The sequence below is a fragment of the Lepidochelys olivacea genome (assembly GCF_965140295.1).
Source record: "Lepidochelys olivacea isolate rLepOli2 genome assembly, chromosome: 10".
Lineage (NCBI taxonomy): Eukaryota > Metazoa > Chordata > Testudines > Cheloniidae > Lepidochelys > Lepidochelys olivacea.
Window position 1 is genome coordinate 11545623 of NC_140420.1, and position 17746 is coordinate 11563368.

The window sequence follows — 17746 nt, forward strand, 5'->3', positions numbered from 1 at the left end:
AATCCATGCTGACTGCTCCTGATCACTTTCCTCTCATGTAAGTGCTTCAGGATTGATTCTTTGAGGACCTGCTCCATGATTTTTCTGGGGACTGAGGTGAGGCTGACTGGCCTGTAGTTCCCAGGATCATCCTCCTTCCCTTTTTTAAAGATTGGCACTACATTAGCCTTTTTCCAGTCATCTGGGACTTCCCCCGTTCGCCACGAGTTTTCAAAGATAATGGCCAATGGCTCTGCAATCACAGCCGCCAATTCCTGCACTCTCGGATGCAACTCGTCCGGCCCCATGGACTTGTGCACGTCCAGCTTTTCTAAATAGTCCCTAACCACCTCTTTCTCCACAGAGGGCTGGCCATCTACTTCCCATGCTGTGATGTCCAGCGCAGTAGTCTGGGAGCTGACCTTGTTAGTGAAGACAGAGGCAAAAAAAGCATTGAGTACATTAGCTTTTTCCACATCCTCTGTCACTAGGTTTGCCTCCCTCATTCATTAAGGGGCCCACACTTTCCTTGACTTTCTTCTTGTTGCCAACATACCTGAAGAAACCCTTCTTGTTACTCTTGACATCTCTTGCTAGCTGCAGCTCCAGGTGCGATTTGGCCCTCCTGATTTCATTCCTACATGCCCGAGCAATATTTTTATTCTCTTCCCTGGTCATATGTCCAACCTTCCACTTCTTGTAAGCTTCTTTTTTATGTTTAAGATCGCTAGGATTTCACCATTAAGCCAAGCTGGTCGCCTGCCATATTTACTATTCTTTCGACTCATTGGGATGGTTTGTCCTTGTAACCTCAACAGGGATTCCTTGAAATACAGCCAGCTCTCCTGGACTCCTTTCCCCTTCACGTTAGTCCCCCAGGGGATCCTACCCATCCGTTCCCTGAGGGAGTCGAAGTCTGCTTTACTGAAGTCCAGGGTCCGTATCCTGCTGCTTACCTTTCTTCCCTGTGTCAGGATCCTGAACTCAACCAACTCATGGTCACTGCCTCCCAAATTCCCATCCACTTTTGCTTCCCCCACTAATGCTTCCCGGTTTGTGAGCAGCAGGTCAAGAAAAGCTACCCCCCCTCCCCCAGTTGGCTCCTGTAGCACTTGCACCAGGAAACTGTCCCCTACGTTTTCCAAAAACTTCCTGGATTGTCTATGCACCGCTGTATTGCTCTCCCAGCAGATATCAGGAAAATTAAAGTCACCCATGAGAACCAGGTTAACTAGGTCTAGGTTAACTCCATACCTCTTCTCCACCCCCTCACCCCCACCCCCATTGGGGACAGAACTGGGTAGATAGATTTTGGGTGAGGGAGGAATGGAAAGGGAGATCACTGAAAGTCTCTCTGGTGTGATTGCCTGATGGAAGCAAGGAGGTGTCACTGACTTGGAGGAGATACCTGTCCCATTTCCATTGCTGTTCCTGTTCCTTGGTTACATGCTCTGCCTCCTTTTGGTTAATGGATTCCAAAAGAACCAATCATGGTTTTGACTGGAAAATGGGTCTGTCTGACCAGAGCCCATATTAGACATCAGTCAGTCTGAACGATCTCAAACTAAATTCTCTTGCTTTGAAAATCAACTTTTTAGTTTTTCTAAACTTGTGCTTCTGTGGTTACAAGTCTCTGCTATCTTAATACCATAATCCTCACAGCATCAAGGTTTCTCATGGGAGGACTGGTCAAAGTAGATGCTGATGCAGTTTCATATTTCAGAATGGGGAAGAAGGAGGGGTCTAATAGGATGGGTCTGGAGCAAAGTAGTTAGTGCACAGATGCCTGAGACATGGGCTCTCTACAACAGTAAGACTGTCTACAATATGGCCTATGTCAGGATAACTTATGTTGCTCGGGGGTGCTAAGCCACCCGCCTGACCAACATGAGGTATAGCGTCATAAGTGCTCATGTGCTTTGTGCTATGCTGGCAGGAGAAGCTCCTCTGCCATGTCTTCTGCCGCTCACAGAGGTGGGTTTCCTGTATGCTGACGGGAGAGCTCTGGCCTGTTGGTATAGAGCGTATTCACCAGACGCTCTGCAGTGCTCTATGTATAGACATGGCCTAAGTAAGGCTTTCCAGCAGTGGGTGTGGATGGCTTCTCCTGCATGTGGGGTGGAATACAGCACCTATTTAGCAATGCAAAACAGTACCTCAGAGTAATTCTTGGGAGAGAACTTGGCTAGTTGATGGATTTTTATTTTTATTTTTATTTATTTTTATATAATCTGGATAGCCCATGGTGAGGTTTGAATTCTGTTTGCCTTGCAACTAACTCTCCTAACTGGGCCATTAACTACTCTTTTCCTACCCCTAACAAAAGGGTGCATGTCACTCAGCCTAGAGGCACTGAACAGAGCCCACGGTTACATGTGTAGCATATCAAATCTAATTTTTAGGTTCACCAAATCGGTTCTGTATATCTTTCCATCTGTTCTAGTGAATAGGGATAATGTCATTACCCCAGAGCTGAAGGCACACTGTTCCCCTGAGGGAAATCCTGGTGAGAGGGTAGGAGTGCTGGAGGAAGTGACAGTAACTTGCATAGATAAACTCTTGCTGTAAACCAGCCCTTCCTTGCTCTTCTCTCCATAGCGCTGGCATCGCTGTTGGCTTCTATGGAAATGGGGAGACCAGTGACGGCATCCACCGGCTGACATACTCACTGCGACATGCAAACCGCACGGTGGTTGGGGTCCAAACCCGGGTAAGTACAGGGAAGGACTGACTGTAGCAAGGAATTGAGGGGTGGGTGTGAGAGAGAGAGGTTTCCATCTGTGTCTGTCCCTCTTTTGTTAGTCTCTGAATAGAGTAATGTTTGTCACAATTTCCCTTATTAGGGAGATAATTTCTTCATCTCTATTGATTTTAAAAATATCAAAGCAAAATAAACATATTAAATGAAGTGTTCTCTCACGATTGTGTGTGGTTAAAAACAGCTTCTCATTAGCACTCCTCCGCCTGCAGAAGAGGTGCCAGGCCAAAAGCAGAACAGTAGCTCTGTAGTAAATGGCACTGTTAATAAATATGGTGGTTTGCAGTATTGTGCTTAAGGTGTGCTCTCTCTAGGGGCTTTCATTTTGTTACTCCTCTGCAGCTGTGGTCTGCCTATTGTTATCCCAACACCACAATGGGCTTCCAGTGCACACTGACTTGTGGCTTAAAAGGAAGCCTCTGCTTTACAATCCATCCCAAAAGTAAAGCAAAGGAGGGATTAAAAGCAGGGAAATAATCTTATTCTCTTGCCTGTCCAGCCCTGGTGAATCTCTTTTCTAGGTTTATGGTGGTACTTGTGGTGGCTTACCTCCATCTTCAGTGCCAAATGAATCAGAAGATATGACTCCCTCATTGTAAGTTACCTATGAAGATAAATGGTCCCAGAGTCTGGAAGAGCCTTGGTGCAGTAATATGGAAATTGTTCCTCACTTGTTGGCAGTGATAATCCCGATCTCCACCCTCCCTGGTGGTCTTCCTAGACTGGCAGACTCTCTTGTTGATGTTTTTTTACCTTGTTCTTCTGTCTGGTCCACAGGTGTTGGACACTGCCGTGGCCCTGAACCAAACAGTGGAGCCGAACCTGCTGATCCTTGAGGAGATGTTCATGAAACAGACTGATTACCTGCACATCATCCAGAAACTCCAGGGCCTCTTGGATGACTTGATCAGGCAAACAACAGAGATCCCTTTCTGGAAGAATGAGGAACTGTCATTAGAGGAACTGGCTGTTCAGATTGATCTATATGACTGGTACAGGTGGGCAACATGTTGGCCTCTATCACTGATGTGACATCCATAAGAGTGTGTGTGTGTGTGTGTGTGTTGGGCCATGATGGATGCTAAAGCTTGTGTCTTTCAGGTCAGATCAACATGTGAAGATTTTTCCAGCAACTTGATCTATAGATTTGTTACACACCAGCATGGGTTTTAGGTCTGTCTTCACTGGGATTGTTTTCCTGAGCAAAAGTGTGTTGAGTCTTGGTAAAAACAAGTTAGAACAGATGTGACTTGACTTAATCACCAGATGAAGTGTTACTTTAGCAGGTAAAGTCCATTAAGTTATGTTGCTCACTCTCTCTGGTGCTGGCATGGGGTTAGCTTTTTCACTTTTCTGCCTCGCTGTCTGGACTTTCTATAGATGAAGGCCTGCCACACGCTATAATGCATTCACGATACAGAGGCCTTGTTACAGCAGCTGCTGGAGATGTACAGAATTCACCATCGCTATTTGGGAGAGAAATGAATAGATAGTTGGTGCTCAGAGATACTTCAGGAGTCCCCTCTGTCCAGAAGTGCTCTTATTATTCTTCAGGCAGACATAGATCAAACTAAACTTCGTGGACTATTGTTGTATTCGCTCTTTCTATGTAGCGTCCAGCTGCATAGACCGGTTACCCTTTTAAGTTTGAAGTAAGTTACTGACCATCTTAATGTTTTGGTCACTCTTGCAAACGTGTTCTCATGCCTATGTAGCAGAGCTAGCCAGCTGAGGACACTGTAGACTAGTTATGTGATCTGAGTAGTACAGTTAATTAGTAGTGAATTTTATTTGCTAGGCTTGACTGGGAGGAGGGGAGAGCCAAGTTTCTCTCTCAAGACATGCTCGCCTATTCTCTAGACACCAGTTTTTGTCTTCAGACTATCTGTGTTTCTATATATTCCAGGTGGCTGGGATACCTGGGCCTACTTCTGTTCCATGTCCTGATCTGTTTGCTGGTGCTCTTTGGACTAATTAGAAATTCCAAGGCTATTCTCATTGGGTAAGTCCTGATACGGAGACAGTGCTTGAGGAAATGCAGGCAGAGGATTAACAATAGCTAGTTGAGTCCTTCGAACTGTGCCATCGGATCCATTCATGGGCTGCTGAGTAGTATTTGTAGAGTGCAGTGATGGCTGATTGCGTGCTTAAGAGCTATGCTCTGCAGAGCCTCTCTAAACTGACAGGATTTAGGACAACATCTGGGATACATTCCCAGGAAGATTTTTTTTTTTATTATTTTTTGGCAGAAGAACTCTATTGTATCTGTTTTAACATCCAGCTTTAGTGTCCAAAAGACAAGGAGCTTATTCCTGAGGGTGCCTTGATTCCAACAGTTAGTACCAGTAACCTCTTTCTGGTTTACGAAAAGCTGCGATGCATGGTACTGTCATCCCAATTGAAGACCCTCTCAAGATTAAAATGGCCTTTTAAAAGGAAGAATCCACTGATGCTCCGGATGTTGGGGTGGGATTTAAACCTGGTGATTGATACTGTGCATGCAGTCTCCAGCCTTCCACCTTCACACGTGTCCTGGTTGTATGCCTGATTGTCATATTACCTTTCCTCTGGCCTAGGCTGTGACACTTCAGCAGACATGAAACTGTTCACTGTGAAGGCCACTGAAACTGCTGCGAAGCAAGAGTTGTGTGTTTGTCAGAGTAGAACTAGTCATGTGGATCAACTTTATTCACATGTACATTGCAGATATTTCCACCATGCTGGAACATCCTGTTAAAATATAACCGTATTCCCCCAGCCATCTTCTGACATGGTTTGCATCTTGCATATTTGGCTAGGATCACACTGTGTATTTGTAAACGTTATGAAAATTTGATACCATGATGGCCCCTTGGCCATGTTTATCACAATGCCCAAGCATGATGGTAATTGCAATGTGAATTCAGCCTTTAGTTACCTGCCAGATTATTACATACCTGGTACGTTATAAGGGACAAAATTGCAAATGTATGCACAGATGGTAAACCCGCAGTTCAAATTAGAAACTCATTCTTTATTAGCCAGAGTCTCAAATTAAGGCATTTCCCAAAGGAAGTTCACAGAATAAAGAACCCATGTTTTGCAGCCAAGCAAGATGGTGAAATGCCAGTTGTAGATCTTCTAGTCAAACAGTTACTGGCCCAATCCCCTTCATTTACATTAAAACCCCAAATGCTCCATAGTGAACATGGCAAAGTGTACACCACCACCCTATCCATATGTCACAATACAGCAGAAGCTTGTTAATGTACAAACCTGATAATTTTCACAACCACTCTGCCCAGAAGTGGAGCAAGACTCAGACTGAATAGCAGAGTACTGTCCAGAGGCTGTGTATTGCTGAGCCTTCGCTTCTTCTGTGAAATAAACCACACACTTACTAATATAATGCAATATATAATTAAAGCAAAACTTTTCGAAAAGTGGGATTTTTTTATATGCAATTCCCTTGATTTTGTTATGATTTGATGAATTGCAAAATGCAATAAACTATTTTGGCTCTTCTAGCCATTAATGAGAGTATGATGTTAGTACAATAAACTAATATAGCCCTTCCCTGGTTTACTATTCAGGTGATCCTAATGCACTCAGTATTTAATTTACATTGACATTCATTGCCATATTTTGTAAATGTAAATATCTCAAAATCATGAACAGCTTTTTTCCTCTTTTATGAAACAGCCATCATACTCTGACTTCTTGTACACTCAGACTGTGTTAATCCCAGAGACCTAGAATTTGGGATAACTGGTAGACTAGTACATGATTACTAGTGCCACCTTTCATCTTAATCCACCCTCTTCCCCAGATTATAACAGTACTGTTAATGTACATTTAGCGTCTTCTGCTCCTCCTCCATCTATTGGAATATAATCATTCTGCTAGGATCTCAACTAGTCCATTCTGGCCCAAAAGACGAAGCACATTAGTTGGGAATCTGGGTCTCTCTTAAACTGGGGAGAATTGATGGGTTGGTTTTTGGAGATGTGAAAGTCTCTCTTGCTAGAGGTTTTGTATCTTACCAAAGAGATGGTTAAGGGGTTAATTACGGCCTATACATACCTGTGTGTAGGGAACAAATATTTGAGGTCTTCAGTCTATCGGAGAAAGATACACAATCCAATGGCTGGAAGCTGAAGCTAGACAAATTCAGTTTGGAAATAAGGTGTAAACTTTTAACAGTGAGAGAGTAATTAACCATTGGAACAATTTACCCAGGGTCCTGCTGGAGTCTTCATCACGGACAAATTTAGAATCAAGGTTGGATGTTTTTCTAAAAGAGATGCTCTAGTTCAAGAGCAATTTATTTTAGGGAAGTTCTAGGGCCTGTGTTACACAATGTGTCAGACTAGAGAATCACAATGGTCCTTTTTGGCCAAGGAATCTGAACCTAGCATGTAATAGATGTGTTAACTCTCTTCTGACTGAGCTGTGGGCTGATAAGTTGGATCTTATTTCCTTTCTTCCCTGAGTACTTGACACCAGGAAGACTAGAAATTAATCAGTGGTGGTAGAGTCCACTAGCTGCATGGCTTTGTTTGGGGATGGAACGTCAGGACCGTATCTAAGGAATGAATCTCAAAACTCCCTTTGAGTGGACTTGCATGTTGCCGTCCACAGGCACCATGCTGGAAAGCTGCCCGGTAGTATCTGAATGCTGACAGCCCAACTTATTTCAGAAACCTTATTGGGATTTTCACTATTTAGATCAAAAAGTCCTGTTGTCTCTTTTTTTTCCGCTGCTCTTTAGAAACCTATGGTGCTACAAAAGGGCCTGACTAGGTAGGTTAGGTGAAGGGCGGTACCTGGGTAGATCAGAGGTGGATTTGCAAATCTAATAGCACAGCTGGGGAAGGGGGTGTGATCTAAAACACGGAGTAACTTTCCAGGTAAATCCAGTCTCTTCCCCATATCCTTATTTCCACTAGCACGTGTCAAGACCAGTAATTGGGGGGGAGAGGAAGGGAGCTTTTTGTGGGATCCAGTCATGCCCGTTAGTGTGTAACTCTGGATATGCCTCCCTTTCTTGTATCCCCTCGACTTTGTAAATTCAAACACTCGTACATCCTTGTTCTCATGAGATGCCAGATTAGCAATATTTAAAACAGCAGTCTTCTCGCCACAGAATAGTTCCAGCACAGATGGCAGGAATACAAACATCTCCTTGCTGATGTGCTTCTAAGGGCCACTTCTTGTCTCCATGCCCATTCAATCCTTGATTGCCTTGCTGAGGCTGTCAGTCAGTGTCCTGCTAGGAACTGGATACAGGCTTGTGGGGGTAGGTTTCCAATCAAATGATGCAGGCCACTAAACAACGTCTTAGATTAACTGCTTTTGGTTACTACTGACCTGGACTGCTTCATTCTTAGTGTAAGTAATGCATGCTGGTATGCAAGTTTCTGTATTCCAAATAGGATTTGCATACAGGACGCTATGACTGTCTCTCTCATGTTGCTAATTACACAAATGAAGACTGGTTGGTTATTACTTTTGAACTCCAAGAAGCCCCTGTTCTAAAGCATCTGGGTGTTTGAATTGGAGCCAATACATCAGCCATCTTATCTGTCTTTTTTTTTTTTTTTTTCCCTTCTGCAGGGTATGTCTTCTAGGGGTGCTTGCTCTAATTGTCAGTTGGGGATCCTTGGGTCTGGAGCTGGCTGTTGCAGTGGTAAGTGGCTCTGGTTCAACCTTCCCACACCCTACACTGCAGGTTTATCAGGCACGTGAATAAATGACTCCCAGTGCTTGTCTTTACAGGACTTCTGGTTTTCAGTAGCTGTCCTAGTAAATAACATGTGAAACAGGTTCAGAAACTATACCTCCATAGTGCAGTTTTCTAGCTAGTATCTCAACTCCACTCTGCTGCAAGGCTGGGCAATAGATCTGTAGAAACTGCTTTTGGGGAAGGTTGGTGAGATGGATGACTTCTGGAATATCCCCAAACTTGAGAGCCTCTAATGGAGGATTCCCTGACATAGATATGGCTGAACCTTTGTATGGTGTAGTTGACTTTCCTTTTTCTTGTCTCCAGGGCTCCAGTGACTTCTGCGTTAACCCTGATGCCTACATCTCTAAAGTGGTGGAGGATCATGGAGTGCTCAGTACTGGTAAGTACTAGGGCTGTGACCAGCTCAGATACGCTGCATAGTAGCAGAAGCTGGCACTGAGGGTAATGCTGGTGGACTAGTATCTGAGACTGGTATTAGAAATGGAGATAAAATGCTGGGGAAAGCAGACACAAAGATCTGAAAAGCCAAGACCCTACAGGACACTTCTCTTCCCCCCCCCCCCCCCCCAAAAGAATTCTCTCAGACAGAGGCCTATTCAGTGACCTCTCCTTTTTCATCCCACGTCTTAATTCTTTTTAGCTGTGAATGGAAATTCAGATGCGCAGAAAATTTGGGGTTTAGACTTCTGTTGGCTGTTTCTATACTTCCTAGCATCCAAGTTTTATTTTATCTGTCTGAGATTCTATTTCTTCTGGTTGTGAATGTAAACTGGACCCTCTCATATTCAATTCAGCAGCCAAACGGGCCAAAACAACGTTGCAGAGAGTAGTGTGAATTTCCGTCATCCCCCAGAGTAGTGTTTACCTTGGACCACTTAAGCACCAGTTTTGTTCACTTTCCAGTGCTGATTGTTATACCAGAATCATTCCAATTTGTGTACTTATCCTGTATTAGGAGCGATTACACTTGTGTGAAAGGATTTACCAGAGATGCCAGGTTGCAAGCTGAAATATGAAAATCGTATTCCTTCAATATTTTGATCATTTAGATAGTTATGCTATCTAGCAAAAGTGATGTTTACATAAAGCGGTGGACTCCTTGCAAGACTTTGTGTGGGTTCTATAAAACACATAGTCCAGCTGGCAGCCTAGTTTTACAAGCTAATGTATTTATACAGCTTTCCTTGTCTTTAATTCTCATCTGCTTTTAAAATATAAGGGTTCAGCCAGGTAAATAGAAAATGTTGCCTTCGACCTTCTCAGCCCTGCCTCCAAATACATTCTGCAGATCTTCCTGAAAACACATGATTAGTCACTGAAATCAAGGTTTTCCTCCCTTGGGGTCATTGCATAAATACCTCCTAGCCATGGGAAGCAAGAGCTCATGCCTCTTTTATTACACTCAGCAGCTGCACACCATGACACCCTCATGACAAAGGGATAATGGAGCACTTTACACAAGCTGTGCTTTAATGGCTTTTGGTTTTGTCACTCTCAATCTAGATGGAGGAGCATGGTAAAATGAGTGGTGCCCCCAATTTGAGCCCCAGTAGCTAAAAGTCCACATTGTAAAACTGCTGCTCAAACTGTGATTCAGTAATAGGTAGAGGAACCGATTGCTGTATGAGCCTCTGGAGAGCAGTGGCTGGCTATTCAGTTGGTATGTGATTAGGATAGCAACCTAAAGAACAACGATCTTTAGGGCTGGGTGAGATAATTATCAAAGCAGCATAGGGTAAGGTTAACTATTTTTACACATCTATCTTATGCTCCAAGTCCAGCTCTGTTTTATGGCCCAACATAATTCTAGGGAGCAATTAGGGTATTGGCCATAACGGGAGATGTTAAAAACAATGCTGCTTTGGTTCTGTGTTATGAAACTTCTTTAAAACGTTTCATAAGTATAAAGCCCCAAATCCCAGCCTTTTGGGTGTGTGTTGCTGCTGTGTGTGTGTCTGATATTAATAGTGTACTGTAAAACTGATAGGGAATTAAAAACATTACTCTGCAGATGGCTGGAGGTTCAGAGATTGGAAACAAGAAATGTTTGTGGAAGGAGGTAAAATTCTCTGTGAAACAGTCTGTTAGTATTCTCACCCTCCGTCTCAATCTTGGTATGCCTTATTGATCAAACAGTCTGGGGAAGGAAGGAAGGGATTCCAGCTCCTTTGTTTATAGAGGTCTTAAGTACAGGAGCCCGGTAATGGCAGTGAACTCATTGCCTTATTTCATTTCTTTGCACAGTGATCCAGGCCTGTGTGAAATGAGAATATCTCTTAATTGACAAGATGACCAAGGCTGACTTTAGATACTAGGCAGCTGCTCTTCATTTTCACTAAAGGTGACAAATGGGTAGACGGGGGAAACCTCTATTCCTGACTGTTCACTGATTCAGCTGTATGCAGTTACAGCATGGGTACAGTAGCAGGAACCAGTTAAATAGCTCATTGATAACAGTGAAGATAACCCTGAAAAACCAAAGGAACTCACGCTCAGGAGGCACCTTGTATGTACTATGTTCCTCCTTCACTTGGCCTTGCCTGGTTGGAGCCCGTTAATTTTCCCGAACAAATTAATTGCTTTGGAGGTAACAGACTCCTGCTGCTGATTGAAGCTGCTGCTTTTCCTCAATAGGGGCAGCAGACCCTTCAATGAAATGGTTATCTTTTCTGCAGGCACAACCAAATATCAGTTTAGCATAGCAGTTCTGAAGGCTCCATCAGGCTAGTAGATGAGTCTAAATGGGACACTGAAGGGAATAACAACCTCATGACAAAGCCTGTAGTTCCAGTTAGCAGTGTGGCCTGTTTTATATTGGGTCATGGGAGGTGATTTAATTTGTTCATGAACTCCCTCTCCCTTTTAAGCAGTGAGTTGGTTTTAATGGCTTAATTCTTGAGCATTCCATCACATTGGACTGCATGGGGGAGATGGCTGAACACAAGAGACTAAATTTGAGTGATGATGCAAGTTGTCTCTTCCTATGAGTTACTGCAACTGCATTTCCTATACCTATTTCAGGGGTGCTAGGCAGATGGCCCTTGTCCTCATTATCAAGTGTGTGATGTGCACTTGAGCCAGAAGGATAATCCTGTAGGGCTCAGGGCTGGGATCTCTGAGGTCCACTCAAGGACCAGCAAGGGTGCATCTAAAAACAGTAATTTAAGGCACACCATCAACTTAAAGCAGGACTCTGCTTATTTTTTCCTCTCGTACTTTTCTTAAAAATAAAAAACAATGCAATGAGGAAGACACTAATCATTGCCTCTAATATCCAGGCAAAGGAATGCAAATATACGTGTATGTATGTCTGCTTTTAACTTCTGTGTTTGTCTTTTGAGAATTTTTGAACTCACTAAATGCCTGCTGCAGGATTATAAGTGTGATATCAGAAATATAACCTATAAAACATTTTTAGTAATGACAGGCATGAAAGACATGTTACATCATAACTGCGCTAATGCATCCATGTGACACCAAACTTTAATGGAAGGTTTAATTCATCTCCCGAAGTTCCATGGAATAGATTCTGACACCTCTAACAGAGTGTAATACTTGGAAATAGAAATCTTTCTTACAGTTTATTCTGAATAGTCAGATTTTTTTAATGGTGGGGAGACTAGCTAACTACACAAAAGAAGCAGTGAAAACAAAATGTTTGTGCAAAGAACACCAACTAGGAAAAGATTTTCTGTTCTTCCAGGAGGCTTTCTTTGTACTAATCCTTCAACTATAGTCGTGTTCTGCATTACTCCTAACCATGCTAGGTAAATGTTTTTCCAACAGAAAGGTTAAGTTAATAATATCCCTTATTTTGTTTACTTGTCTTCAGTATTTGTACCCTATTTGTTAGTACAAGGAAGAAAGAAACTCTAGGTCCTGGTGGGTTTTATCACCCTTACAGGCATTTGCCCTTGAAACACCGTCTCTTTGGCTGATGTCTGGATGAGGCTCCTTTCCTGGAACTGTCACTGCCACATCCAAATTAAGCAGTCTTGGTAATGCCAGGTCACCTTCTCCCCCCCCACCCTTTATTATTATTATTATTTTTTTTTTGCCCTACAGAGGGCTAAGAAGGCTGCCTCCCAGCTCTGCTGGCATGGCAGTCAGTCCAAGGTTTCCCATGTAGCTGTGTGACCTAGGTTCATTTATTTGATGCAATAACTTGTGTGAAAATTATAGGAGCTTTCTAGGAGAAGGGGACATTTTCCTGGAGAAGCTGGGCAGCAGGACTAAAACTGCTTCTGTTAGTATTTTCATCAGTTTTCAGATCTAAGCAGAACTAATGGCACTGGAAATAATCTGATTAAGCGCATCACTATTGTCACCACTCTTGAGCTAAAGAGAAGACTGTTCATTTACTGCTACAAAAAATGGACCAGAATTCTTAAAACAAATCTCCTAGAAGAGGAGAGAAACTTAATCATTTTGTGTGAGGCAGTGTGTGTCTGGCTTATCTGGTATTCATTAATTGAGAGAGCCAATGGAATTGAACACTGACTAGATAATCACCTCTTTTTGCTAGTTTTAAAAAAACAAACGAAAAGCCATGGTGCAGCCAACATGTTTATTTTCAAAGCAGGAGGCCATCTTCTAGCCTCATTCCCTTTCTCTGATCCTGTTACTACCAAATGATTTAGTCGATCACATAAATAAAAAGGTGTAATATGTTTAGCCAAAAAGACCTCTCTCCAGATTATCTCTTACTGGCACGCTGCATCTGGAACAGACTAGCTTATCTGAGGGACTGCATTGCTCAAGGAGTGGGTAATGGAGCTTTTCACCTCAAATCCAGTCAAGTTGGGCAGTGTCTGAAAGCTGTTAGTGTTTGTTTTTTTTTTTTTTTTTTTCTCGCTGTTCAGCAGTCAGTGTGAAGTGAATTTGGCTTTCGTCAGTTACTAGTGGACAGATGTTCATGTTGCAAAACTTACTGTCCTAGATGGCCTCTTATTGACTATCTCAGCACAGAAACCAGACTGAATGAACCCTGGAGATAGTTGCTCCGGGTGAGGGTTGAGGCATGTGGATAAGAGGTGCAGTGTTTTATGCTGCCACTACTGTATGGGGTTCATAGACAGAGTTGAGTCTTCAGTGCTATCCATGTGTTGGGTGGTGTGTGTGTGCTTTTTTTTTTTTTTTTTTTGCAACACCCCCCCCATACTAAGTTCACCAAGTTTAGAACCCAGGTTCCACTTTGTAGTTTCACTGACTTTCCCTTAAATTAGCAAGTCAAACATCAGTCAATCTGATTGTTAACTTAGTCTTTTCTAACCAAAAGTTTGACTTCTGCTTGCCTTTTTTCTTTTTTTTTTTTCTTTTTCAGTTGAGTGAGGTTGAAATCTTCTATTGAAAAGCTGTATAGATACCATGCAAAAACTCCCTTTCCTGTCCATCCCTAGTTCTAAGGAAACTCCCACTTACTGTCTGATGTGACAACACCACTTGAGCGGTATGGATACCCTGGGAAGAAAGCTACTTTTCTCCCATTTTAATTATCACTGGGAACTGTGGAAGTTTCAGTGGTAACTAAACAGTATGGAGACGGTGCATCTTCTTCTTACTATGATCTCTTCTGAGCACAGTATGTGAAATGCAGAGAGAGACCAGTCAGGTAAATGTGAGGAATGGCCAAAGAGTTGCAGTTTAGGCCACGGTCTGATTCTATTTTTAAAAAATAAAGTGACCTTTGTAAACAGTCCATGCTGCTTGTTCTCTCTCCATCCTAGCATACAGGATTCCCTCTGGTTTTAAGATACATACTCAGAGGCCATACTACAATTCTGCTGGGCTTCAGTGCCATCACGTTATAAAACTATGAACTGTAAGGCTATGTATGCAGAAGTGAGAAGCAGATTCTAGCAGATGAAACTGACTTTGTTGCTGGTAGCCTGTTTCAATTTCCTTTCTAGGGAGGATTTCAAATTGATGTTTCTATCAAATTGTTCCCTTGCCTTATTTTTGCTCTTTATCTTCCTTTTCCCATAGAATGTGGGTCAGGAGGATTGCTGCCAGCAGCAGCCTAAGCAGCTGCCAGTATGACCCTTCTCTTGGAGACCGCTTTAAAGGCCAGTTTCAAAAACCACCTCCAGACTTTAAGGATTGGCCTGTAGGCTTTCAGACTGAAAGGATAAAACTAAACTGGCATCTCCTCTGAAGGGGTGAAAAGATGACTTCTGAGAGCTGATGAAGTTGCCATCAATGTGCTTATGGCAGCTGACAGAATTGGAGGGGTATATTCTGGACAGATGTTAAGGGAGAATTCCCCTTGTGTATAAAAACTTTGTCGCCGTTACGCCTTTTGGACCAGAGCAACTAGTCAAACTGGGGATGTTCCAGTTGGAAGTAAAAATTGATGATGATGGAGTCTGGTGTTTTGGTGTGTGGTGTTGTTTTTTGTTTTTTTGTTTGTTTGGATGCAGTCTTGGTTGTTTATAAGGAATAGACCAAGTCCTGCTTCTCTGAATGCAGGAGAAACCAAGACCAAAAGGAGCAGTTTCTCAGCTTACATGCTCAAGCTTCTGTCAACCTGTGTGTGCGTGTACATGCTTTCTCTCAGAAAAATATCCAGTGGAACCGTCTGCCCACATGGTGCTAGTTTCTGGGCAGACTTCATTCACATGGGCAATGCATGCCTCCTGCATTTGGGGAGGCTGGCCCTAGTGCTGGAAGCTCCCCAGGTGTCCAGACCATAGCTCCGTCCCTGCCCCTAGGCCCCCACTGCCTGCCGCCCTCCTCTCCTCCACACCCCTCTTCCCCCCCCGAGACCTCTGCTTGTGCTCTCCACCTCTCCCCTGAGCCAAGCGCTCACCCCACCCAACTTGAACAAGTACAAAAACTCAAGGGGGGAACATTTGCTGCCCCCAGGTACCTCTAATTGCCACCTGCTGCTTACCAGTGGGGGAGCCACCATGACCCAGGCATCTGTGCTCTGAAAGGCAGAGAGTCAGCCTCCCCTGGCCCATTCTACCTGCTGCCTATGTTCATTAGCCTTATTTTAGGCCCCTTATCTGACCCTTACAGCAATCTTAAATGAAGGGGCGTTCACACCTCAGTTTCAACCTACAACACGGTTGAACCTAGCTGAGCACCAACAGGGGTAGTTTAGTCACCTTCCACATCAGCCACCCATGTGCTAACCCATCTCCAGCATAAGGGGTTGCTTGGTGGGGGTGGGGGTGTAGTGGGGGGCTAAGAAGGGTGTGTGGCAGGAGCAGAGCACTTTAATATCTGTCCTTGGCTAGTGTAGGGTGATTTAGGGATTTTATGCAAGAGTCATAGTTTAGAGAAGGTACTCAGACTTGCACTGGGAGCTGCAACTGACTTCTCGGCAGGCTTCCCTGCAGCAGAGCTGTGCTCAGTGCAGTAAAAGAATCTACTCCTTCAATGTTTGCCAGACAAATGACTGGCTGTTTAGAAATCTCTCATAAAAAGGGTAAGTCAATAGATTCTAATGCCTTACTACTAAAACAAGAGCTGCTAGTTAGGATGCCACAATCCAGAGAATGGGGTGGACGGGGAGGAGATTCATTTCTGAGCAGAGCACTAGTAACCACATGAACTGAAGCCAATCAACTTTGATGCCATGCCCACAGTGTCCAAAATATGACCAGGAAGCTTTTGGACTGTTGGCCAGGTGAAGCTTCTTGGGCTTGGTGGGGAGGGTCCTGCGCAACTTGGTGCTGTTCCATCTTGCAGTCACTGTGCTGTTTTTTCCGACTTCGGGGTACTATGGACTATGTATGATATTCTTGCTCTGGGAAGGTCTGTTTGCTAATGTAGTCCTGGAATAAGCAATCCCTTCTGATTCAAAGTGTGCGCACAGTCCACTCGTGGTATGATCCATTCAGTAGTGCACACTATCCTATTATTTGCCCAGTTTTTGCGAATTGCTGTTTAATGGCTCTGCTGCGTTGTAGATAAGTCGTCCCAGAGCAAAATTCAGTGGGGAGAGATGGAGCAGCTGGTGGAAGCAGTCCCAAAGTAGGCTAATGAATTATAAATAACAGCTGTCAGGTTCCATTGCCAGCATGCAGGAGCTGACAAGTTGTGTTGTATCGCTCAGTCCCAGTGTCTATACAGGCACAATGAAAGGTGCATGCAATATTGATGGTAAGTGCGGCAGGAGCAGGCCTGCTCTCCTTACTTGTTGGCTCCCTCACGTGGCTTTTACTTTCTCTGTTCTTTCTTTTGAGCCCCACAGTGAGGAGTAGTTGGAAAAGTCACTTCTCTCTCAATGGATCTTCATAGTGTGTAGGAAAAAGATCAATCTGCAGAATGCCCCGATTATTATTTTTGTGTGCGGGAGGGAGGCGTCGTCTGTTTTATGCATGGCAATTCTAAACTGACTTCTCTTCTGGGAAGAGGCAAGAGAGGTTGGCAGAATGAATGCTGGAGAGGAACTGAAATCTGCAAACGGGTTAAAAATGAGTCTGAAGGGATGGGAGTTGTGGAAAGATAAATGGTTACTTACAAAAATCCCCTCTGGCCTCATCAAGGATGGCTTAATGGAGTCTGGGATGTGTAACTTGCATGTGCTAATTTCTTCATTCCCTCAAACTGGTAAGCCCTTGAAGAGGTCTAGGTGGGCATCAGGTGTAGTCCTGATCCTTCTTTTTCAGGTACATTTCTACGCATTTGACAGGCTGACCTGTCAGTGTATAGGGCTAAATGTATTTTGCAGCTGGTGGTGGCCGCTGTACTGGGGTTAGCTGGCAGGGAATGACTTTTAGAGGCTGAGTTTAGCACAGGGCAAGTTTCAGTGTTGTTTGGGGCGCTATGAGGAAGTCTGATGTTGCCTTGTTCACAAGAACCACTTCTAGTTCCAGTACCCTGGTATGCTCGACTGCAGGAGGAGCTTTCCTGTGGGTTAAACCTGCAGTGGACTCTGGCTGTGTGCAGAAAACACCTTTCTGAGCAAGCAAGGAGAAAGGTGTGAAAGAAACAATGCATGTTAAAAGCTGTGTTTTAATGCAGTCTGCATATACTGGTAGAGGAGAGTATGATTCATCTCTAATTTATGCTAGAAGTCTTCCATTCAGCAGCTCCATCTCCATTTCTTCCTTAGGCGCGTTCCAGGCTGTGTCTCTTCCTCTCTTTCTCCTCCTCCTCCCCCCCCAAGAGTACTGTTTAAAAACCAGCTGCTCCTTCAAGTGAGGCAGGGTAAATCCATGTTGCAAAGATGTCTCCTTCCTTCTTCTCATGTTAAAATATATATTCAGGTAGCTCTGCTTACAGCAGATGTGTAGCATAAGCACCGGTGTGCGCACACTCTTCCATGTCCG

General features: G+C 43.8%; 1 protein-coding gene across 2 annotated transcripts in view; it reads left to right on the plus strand.

The window, feature by feature from the left end:
* The window catches only part of TTYH3 (tweety family member 3), a 98039-nt gene that overhangs the window by 58070 nt on the left and 22223 nt on the right, over positions 1-17746 (plus strand). For both annotated transcript variants that reach the window (XM_084640853.1, XM_084640854.1), the window contains exons 3-7: positions 2578-2689; positions 3515-3735; positions 4644-4739; positions 8333-8405; positions 8769-8844. In XM_084640853.1, coding sequence (XP_084496979.1) covers positions 2578-2689; positions 3515-3735; positions 4644-4739; positions 8333-8405; positions 8769-8844 — 578 coding nt within the window. The remainder of the gene's footprint in view (positions 1-2577; positions 2690-3514; positions 3736-4643; positions 4740-8332; positions 8406-8768; positions 8845-17746) is intronic.